At 40.5% G+C, this 10,000-nt stretch overlaps 1 protein-coding gene across 1 annotated transcript in view; it reads right to left on the bottom strand.

The window, feature by feature from the left end:
• The window catches only part of LOC106590977 (voltage-dependent T-type calcium channel subunit alpha-1H), a 59,001-nt gene that overhangs the window by 23,824 nt on the left and 25,177 nt on the right, over positions 1-10,000 (bottom strand). The window contains exons 7-10 of the mRNA XM_045692036.1: positions 9,618-9,710; positions 5,875-6,466; positions 4,695-4,909; positions 2,234-2,320 (exon numbers count right to left, since the gene is read on the bottom strand). Of these exons, the coding sequence (XP_045547992.1) occupies positions 2,234-2,320; positions 4,695-4,909; positions 5,875-6,466; positions 9,618-9,710 (987 nt within the window). The remainder of the gene's footprint in view (positions 1-2,233; positions 2,321-4,694; positions 4,910-5,874; positions 6,467-9,617; positions 9,711-10,000) is intronic.

Below are 10,000 nucleotides of genomic sequence, written 5' to 3' on the forward strand. Positions count from 1 at the left end.
CCAGTAGGGGGCAGTATACTGGGTTATAGTAGTACTGTAGTGTGGCCAGTAGGGGCAGTATACTGGGTTATAGTAGTACTGTAGTGGGGCCAGTAGGGGCCAGTATACTGGGTTATAGTAGTATTGTAGTGTGGCCAGTAGGGGCCAGTATACTGGGTTATAGTAGTACTGTAGTGGGGCCAGTAGGGGCCAGTATACTGGGTTACAGTAGTACTGTAGTGGGGCCAGTAGGGGCCAGTATACTGGGTTATAGTAGTACTGTAATGTGGCCAGTAGGGGGCAGTATACTGGGTTATAGTAGTACTGTAGTGTGGCCAGTAGGTGGCAGTATACTGGGTTATAGTAGTACTGTAGTGTGGTCAGTAGGGGGCAGTATACTGGGTTATAGTAGTACTGTAGTGTGGCCAGTAGGGGGTAGTATACTGGGTTATAGTAGTACTGTAGTGTGGCCAGTGGGGGCCAGTATACTGGGTTATAGTAGTACTGTAGTGGGGCCAGTAAGGTTCAGTATACTGGGTTATAGTAGTACTGTAGTGGGGCCAGTATGGGCCAGTATACTGGGTTATAGTAGTACTGTAGTGTGGCCAGTAGGGGAAGTATACTGGGTTATAGTAGTACTGTAGTGGGGCCAGTAGGGGGCAGTATACTGGGTTATAGTAGTACTGTAGTGTGGCCAGTAGGGGCAGTATACTGGGTTACAGTAGTACTGTAGTGTGGCCAGTAGGGGGCAGTATACTGGGTTATAGTAGTACTGTAGTGGGGCCAGTAGGGGGCAGTATACTGGGTTATAGTTGTACTGTAGTGTGGCCAGTAGGGGCCAGTATACTGGGTTATAGTAGTACTGTAGTGTGGCCAGTAGGGGCCAGTATACTGGGTTATAGTAGTACTGTAGTGTGGCCAGTAGGGGCCAGTATACTGAGTTATAGTAGTACTGTAGTGTGGCCAGTAGGGGGCAGTATACTGGGTTATAGTAGTACTGTAGTGTGGCCAGTAGGGGCCAGTATACTGGGTTATAGTAGTACTGTAGTGTAGCCAGTAGGGGGCAGCATACTGGGTTATAGTAGTACTGTAGTGTGGCCAGTAGGGGGCAGTATACTGGGTTATAGTTGTACTGTAGTGTGGCCAGTAGGGGACAGTATACTGGGTTATAGTAGTACTGTAGTGTGGCCAGTAGGAGCCAGTATACTGAGTTATAGTAGTACTGTAGTGTGGCCAGTAGGGGGCAGTATACTGGGTTATAGTAGTACTGTAGTGTGGCCAGTAGGGGCCAGTATACTGGGTTATAGTAGTACTGCAGTGTAGCCAGTAGGGGGCAGTATACTGGGTTATAGTAGTACTGTAGTGTGGCCAGTAGGGGGCAGTATACTGGGTTATAGTTGTACTGTAGTGTGGCCAGTAGGGGCCAGTATACTGGGTTATAGTAGTACTGTAGTGTGGCCAGTAGGGGGCAGTATACTGGCTTATAGTAGTACTGTAGTGTGGCCAGTAGGGGGCAGTATACTGGGTTATAGTGTACTGTGATGAGGATTTGGGTTCTAGACTAGTTGTAATTCTACAGTCAGTAGAGAAAGTTGGTGATGAGTATTTGGGTTCTAGACTAGTTGTAATTCTACAGTCTATAGGTTCAGCTGAGGTCAGAACCGATGACAACATCATGATGAACTGTTTCTATTGGACTACGGGCGGTGAGACAGAATACACACGAACACACACACAATCTATCCCCTCCTCTCACACTGAGAGTCACTTTAATTAACACCTCAAGCCCTGTAACCTGACACACACACACACACACAGAGAGCACACACACACAGAGCACACACACACACACGTAATGAGAACACACACACACACACACATAATGAGAACACACACACAAACAGAGCACACACACACACACACAGAGCACACACACACACACACACACACACACACACACACACACACACACACACACACACACACACACACACACACGTAATGACCCTCTCCTCCCCTCCCCCCTCCTCCCTCCCTCCATCCCTCCCCCTTCCTCCCCTCCCCTCCCCCTCCTCCCCTCCTCCTCCCCTCCTCTGTACCTGTTGGTGGAACTCTATCCCCATACTGAGTGTTGATGAGGATGGACCCTCCCCTCCTCCCTCCCTCCATCCCTCCATCCCTCCCTCCTCCCCCTTCCTCCCCTCCCCTCCTCCCTCCCCTCCCCCTCATCCCCTCCTCCTCCCCTCCTCTGTACCTGTTGGTGGAACTCTATCCCCATACTGAGAGTGTTGATGAGGATGGAGATCATGATCCCTCTGTTGAAGTATCTACTGCTCACCACCTAGACGGAGTAGGGTGTAGGGGTTAGGGTGTAGGGGTTAGGGTGTAGGGGTTAGGGTGTAGGGGTTAGGGTGCAGGGGGTAGGGTGTAGGGGTTAGGGTGCAGGGGTAGGGTGTAGGGTGCAGGGGTTAGAGTGTAGGAGTTAGGTTGTAGGGTGCAGGGGTTAGAGTGTAGGGGTTAGGTTGTAGGGTGCAGGGGTTAGAGTGTAGGGGTTAGGGTGTAGGGTGCAGGGGTTAGAGTGTAGGGGTTAGTTTGTAGGGTGCAGGGGTTAGAGTGTAGGGGTTAGGGTGTAGGGTGCAGGGTTTAGAGTGTAGGGGTTAGGGTGTAGGGTGCAGGGGTTAGAGTTATTTGAACATCTCAGTAATAATTATAATAATAATAGTAATAATAATAATATAATAATAATACTAATAATATAATAATAACAACATAATACTACTAATAATAATATAATAATAGTATAATAATAATAGTATAATAATAACAATATAGTACTACTAATAATAATAATATAATAATAATTGTATAATAATAATTGTATAATAATATAATAATAATGGTATAATAATATAATAATAATAGTATAATAATAATAGTATAATAATAATAATAATAATATAATAATAACGATATAATAATAATAGTATAATAATATAATAATAGTATAATAATATAATAATAATAGTATAATATTATTATAATAATAATAGTATAATAGTATACTAATAATAGCATAATAAAATAATAATAGTATAATATTAATATAATAATAATATTAATAATATAATAATAATACTAATAATAATAATAATAATCTAATAATCATAATAATAATATAATAATAAGAAAATTAATAATAGTAATAATAATAATAATATAATAATAGTAATAATATTAATCATCGTCATAATAATAGTAATATAGTAATTCTAGTAATATAATAATAATATAATATAAATAGTAATATGAATAATAATATAATAATAATATAATAATAGTAATAATAATAATAATAATAATAAAATAATTTAATGATAATTATAATAATATAATATTGTAATAATAATAACTATAATAATAATAATAATATAGTAATAACAATATTAAAATAAATATAGTAATAATACTACTCATAGTATAGCAATAGCAATAATATTAATAATACTCATAATAATAGTAATATAGTCATACTAGTAGTAATAATAATAGTAATAATAATAATACAACAGCAATTATAATACTCATAATAACAGTAATAATACCCAAAATAATAATTAAATAATGTTAACCCATCATAATAAAATAATAATAATAATCGTAATAATAGTAATAATCATAATCATTATAATAATAATAGTATAATTATAATAGTAGCAATATTAATAATAATACTCAGAATAATAGCAATATAGTAATACTAGTAATATAATAATATAATAATAGTAATACTTATACCCATAATAATAGCAATATATTAATACCAGTAATATAGTAATAATACTATAATAATAGTAATAATAATACTCATAATAATAGTAATAATAATATAATGATAGTGATAATAATAATAATATAATAATAATATAAATAAGTATAATAGTAATAATAATAATAGTAATAATATAGTAATAATAATAATATAATAATAATATCAGTAATAATAATATATATAGTAATAATAATATAATAATAATAGTAATAATAATATGATAATAATAATATATAAATAATAGCAATAATAATAATAATAGTAATAATAATAATAGTAATAATATAATAATAATAATAATAATAATAGTAATATTAATAATAACAGCAATAATAATCATAGTAGTAATATAATAGTAATTATAATAATAATAATAGTAATAATAATAATAGTAATATAATAATAGTAATAATATAATAATAGTAACACTAGTAATAACATAATAATAGTAACAATAATTATACTCATAATTAAATAATAATACTAATATAATAATAGTAATAATAATACTACTCATAATAATATAAAATATTAATAATACTCATAATAATAATAATATAATAATAACCATATTAATTATATAGTAATAGTCGTAATAATAGTATTTATAATAATAGTAATAACAATAATAATATAATAATAATCATATTAATGATATAGTAATTATAATAATAGTAATAACAATAATAACATAATAATAATAATACAATCATAATCATAACATCATACTATAATAGTAATAATTTGTAAAGTACATTTCTTACATGTATGAAGAAACATAAACATAAAATGTAATATCCTACGATATCTAAAACCCAGTTAGGTATAGATCAGATCAGTCTAACTATATGATCAGTGACAACGTCAATAAGTCCTACAGTCTTACATGCTCCAACCTGGCCTGTAGCTCCGCCCACCACCCAACTAGCTCTCCGATTGGCCTCAGGGCCTGTCCATCTACACGCCGGAGGCTGTTACCGCGGCGAGGGCTCTGGTTGCCGTGGCGCTGGTTGCCTGGTTCAAAATCGGCATGGTCGTTGTCACTAAGCTGATCGTCGTGGACGCAGTAGGGGCACGGCAACGACTCCCAGGGCTCCGCCTCTGAAAACGGTAACACCAGACTGTCAACACACACACCTGACAGAGAGAGAGACGTTACTAGACACACACTGAGAACACACACACTGAGAACACACACACTGAGAACACACACACACTGAGAACACACACACACACAGAGAGAGAGAACACACACACACACAGAGAGAGAGAGAGAACACACACACACACACACACACACACACAGAGAGCGAAAGAACACACACACACACAGAGAGAGAGAGAACACACACACACACACAGAGAGAGAGAGAGAACACACACACACACACACAGAGAGAGAGAGAGAACACACACACACACAGAGAGAGAGAAAGAACACACACACACAGAGAGAGAAAGAACACACACACACACAGAGAGAGAGAACACACACACACACACAGAGAGAGAGAACACACACACAGAGAGAGAGAGAGAGAGAGAACACACACACAGAGAGAGCGAAAGAACACACACACACACAGAGAGAGAGAACACACACACACACACACAGAGAGAGAACACACACACACACACAGAGAGAGAGAGAGAGAGAACACACACACACAGAGAGAGAGAAAGAACACACACACACACAGAGAGAAAGAACACACACACACACAGAGAGAGAGAGAGAACACACACACACACACACACAGAGAGAGCGAAAGAACACACACACACACAGAGAGAGAGAACACACACACAGAGAGAGAGAGAACACACACACACACACACAGAGAGAGAGAGAGAGAACACACACACACACAGAGAGAGAAAGAACACACACACACAGAGAGAGAAAGAACACACACACACACACAGAGAGAGAGAGAGAACACACACACACACAGAGAGAGAGAGAACACACACACACACACAGAGAGAGAGAACACACACACACACCGACACACACAGAGAGAGAGAGAGAACACACACACACACAGAGAGAGAGAGAGACTCACTCTTATCGTGTTCTAACACCAGTTGCTGCAGTTTGCTGAGCGCCTCCACTGAGACGGCGTGGCCCCTCCCACCGGAGGTCACGTAGCCGGGGTCAGGGGTCAGGTCGTAGAGGTCGTGGGGGTAGATAGAGGGGTAGTTTAACTCCCCGCCCTTCCTCCCTACTCCCCCGTTACTCATCTCCACCCCCACACAGTTAGACGGACGAGGAAGAGGAGGACGACAATGAGCAAGGTGGAAGACGCCGTGAGTGTGTCCCGAGTGCCGATTGGCCAGTCCGTTCACCTCTCCTTTGGGTGTGTGTTGGCGTGTTGTACGTGTCCAACAGGGACAGGTGCGGCGAGGTGTGTGCGTAGAGCAGCGCTTGACGACCCGGGCGGTTCTGCGGGTCAGTTTACGGTACAGGTGACCAACGTACCGCAGCATCTCTTCGTAACAAGACCCCGGTTCCTGATAGGACGCCAGAGTGGAGGCGTTGCTGAGGTAACGGGCGCGCTGCTCCGACCTCATCAGGGCGTTTTCGCGCTGCTTCGTCTCCGAGAACTGGGTTGCTATGACGACCAGGCACAGGTTCAGCATGAAGAACGAGCCCACCTGGAGAGGGAGGGACGACAAACGCACGCGCGGGGTTACCGTGACAACACACACACACACACACACACACACACACACACACACACACACACACACACGAATTATCACGACAACACACACAGAGTTACCAGGACAACACACACAGAGTTACCAGGACGACAACACACAGAGTTACCAGGACGACAACACACAGAGTTACCAGGACGACAACACACAGAGTTACCAGGACGACAACACACAGAGTTACCAGGACGACAACACACATAGTTACCAGGACGACAACACACATAGTTACCAGGACGACAACACACATAGTTACCAGGACGACAACACACACACATATATATTCAGAACCACGTTCCTGTAAAGCTTAGAGAGGATTTAATGTTAAATACTGTTGAAGTAATATGTCTACAGGTTTCATCTGCCTCACCTAAAGCCCATTCTGGTGGGAAGCTGCTATAGACCACCAAGTGGTAACAGTCAGTATCTGGATAACGTGTGTGAAACGCTTTATAATGTATGTGATATCAAAAGAGAGAGGTATATTTTCTGGGTGATTTTAAATATTGACTGGCTTTCATCAAGCTGCCCACTCAAGAGAAAGATTCAATCTGTAACCAGTGCCTGCAACCTGGTTCAGGTTATTAATCAACCTACCAGGGTAGTTACAAACAGCACAGGAATGAAATCATCAATATGTATTGATCACATCTTTACTAACGCTGCAGATATTTGCTTGAAAGCAGTATCCAGATCCCATCGGATGTAGTGATCACAATATAGTAGCCATATCTAGGAAAACCAAGGTTCCAAAGGCTGGGCCCGATATAGTGTATAAGAGGTCAGACAAGAAGTTTTTGTAGTGATTCATATTTTGTTGATATAAATAATATTTGTTGGTCTGTGGTGTGTAATGAGGAGCAACCAGACGCTGCACTTATGATGCATTTATGAAATTGCTTATTCCAGTAACTAATAAGCATGAACCCATTAAGGAAATGACTGTAAAAAACTGTTAAAATCCCCGTGGATTGATGAGGAATTAAAACATTATATGGTCGTAGAGGGACGAGGTAAAAAGGAACGGCAAATAAGTCCGGCTGTACAACCGATTGGCAAAACGTACTGCAAATTGAGAAATCATGTGACTAAACTGAATAAAAAGAAGAAGAAACAACTACACTATGAAACAAAGATAAATGACATAAAGAATGATAGTAAAAAAATAACTTTGGAGGACCTTCAATGACATTTTGGGTAAAAAGGCAAACTCAGCTCCATCATCCATTGAATCATTTACATTTTTGCAGACGCTCTGATCCTGAGCGACTTACAGTAGTGAGTGCATACATTTGATTTGATTTCATGCATTCTTTTGTACTGGCCCCCCGTGGGAATCGAACTCACAACCCTGGCGTTGCACACACCATGCTGGCGTAGCAAACACCATGCTCTACCAGCTGAGCCACAGGGAAGACCCAGAATCAGATGGCTCAGTCATCACAAAACACACTGATATTGCCAATTATTTTTCTGTTTAAATTCATTGGCAAGATTAGCAAACAACAAACAAAAGCTGACACGACACATCCAAATACATCCAAGTATATCTGATCAAATTACGAAAGACAAACGTTGTAATTTTGAATTCCGTAAAGGGAGTGTGGGAAGAAGTGGAGAGAAAAAAAAGATTGAAGTCTATCAACAATGACAAGCCACCGTCAGGTCTGACAATCTGGATGGGAAATGACTGAGGATATTGCCACTCCAATTTGCCACATCCTCAATCTAAGCCGAAAGGAAAGTGTGTTGCCCTCAGGCCCGGAAGGGAAGCTAAAGTCATTCTGCTACCTAAGAATAGTAAAGCCCCTTCTTTACTGGCTCAAATAGCCGACCAATCAGCCTGTTAATTAACCAACCCTAACACGCTGACCACACCGTTCCCCGCGTTACGAGCGTTAGCGCCGCAAACATAAACGTACACATACACGTTATTCAATTATCGCCTCCAAAAACGCTCAACGATTGTCTGAGTAGCCAGGCGTTAAAAATAGAACTCGGTTGCTATTGGTGACGGTCGACGTGCTGAATGTCCCGCCTCTCCCATCTACTCATTGGTTTATCGGGAGCATATACCCACGTCCCATCTCCTCATTGGTTTATCGGGAGCATATATCCACGTCCCATCTCCTCATTGGTTTATCGGGAGCATATAATTAAACCCCATTGGAAGATGAACTGAGGTCCAAACTCCAGACCAGTTGGTGGTGGTGATGCACCATAAAGTTGTTTGCCAAAGCCGCCGTTTAAAGTCCGAAGAAGATATCTCTTCCTCTCCCTCTCCAAACCCATTAATCTCTTCCTCTTCCTCTCCCTCTCTAAACCCTTTTATCTCTTCCTCTCCCTCTCTAAACCCATTAATCTCTTCCTCTTCCTCTCCTCTCTAAACCCTTTTATCTCTTCCTCTCCCTCTCTAAACCCTTTAATCTCTTCCTCTTCATCTCTAAACCCTTGTATCTCTTCCTCTCCTCTCTAAACCCTTTTATCTCTTCCTCTCCCTCTCTAAACCCTTTAATCTCTTCCTCTTCATCTCTAAACCCTTGTATCTCTTCCTCTTCATCTCTAAACCCTTGTATCTCTTCCTCTTCATCTCTAAACCCCTTTAATCTCTTCCTCTCCCTCTCTAAACCCTTTTATCTGTGGGTTAATGGTCAGAGTTGGGGACCTTGTGCATTTCAGGTAAAATAACAACCCAATGTTTATATCCCAGGACAAATTAGCTAGTAAACCGCAAACTAGCTAGCTAAATATCCATAAATGTTTAATGCTTTTCGACGTGTCCCCAAATTAATCCAGTTTGTTCAGAATTTGTTTTGATATTTACAACCTGCGTGTCCTGATCTCATCTGGTGTGGATGGACAAAAATCAACCTATCGTGCGATGGCGCATGCGGATGCGGCCGCGCGCGTGCCCGGTCTAATCAGCATGTTAGTAAACTTTTGGAAGAAAAAAAATGGTGTTTGACCAGATACAATGCTATTTTACAGTAAACGAATTGACAACACTTTCAGCACGCAGGTCTGATAAAGTCCTGATAATCTAGTTGGTTTGTCTGATGATGATGATGATGATGACAATGATACTCACGATGATGAGGAAGATAAAGTAGATGAAGTTGTAGAAGGAGTGAGCATCCATTACATAGTACATGATGTCTACCCAACCTTCCAGAGTTATCACCTAGAGGGAGAGAGAGAGGGAGACAGAGGAACGGGGAGAGAGTGAAGGAGAGAGGGAGAGAGAGAGGGAAGGAGAGAGAGAGAGAGGGAAGGAGACAGAGAGAGAGAGAGAGAGAGAGAGGAGAGAGAGAGAGGGAAGGAGAGAGAGGCGAGAGATATAGTGAAAGAGAGAGAGAGAGAGCGAGAGCGCGAGAGCAAGAGCGAGAGAGAGGGAAGGAGAGAGAGAGAGAGAGAGAAGGAGAGAGAGGCGAGAGATATAGTGAGAGAGAGAGAGAGAGAGAGAGAGAGAGA

This window comes from Salmo salar, chromosome ssa12 (genome assembly GCF_905237065.1).
Source record: "Salmo salar chromosome ssa12, Ssal_v3.1, whole genome shotgun sequence".
NCBI classification, from domain to species: domain Eukaryota; kingdom Metazoa; phylum Chordata; class Actinopteri; order Salmoniformes; family Salmonidae; genus Salmo; species Salmo salar.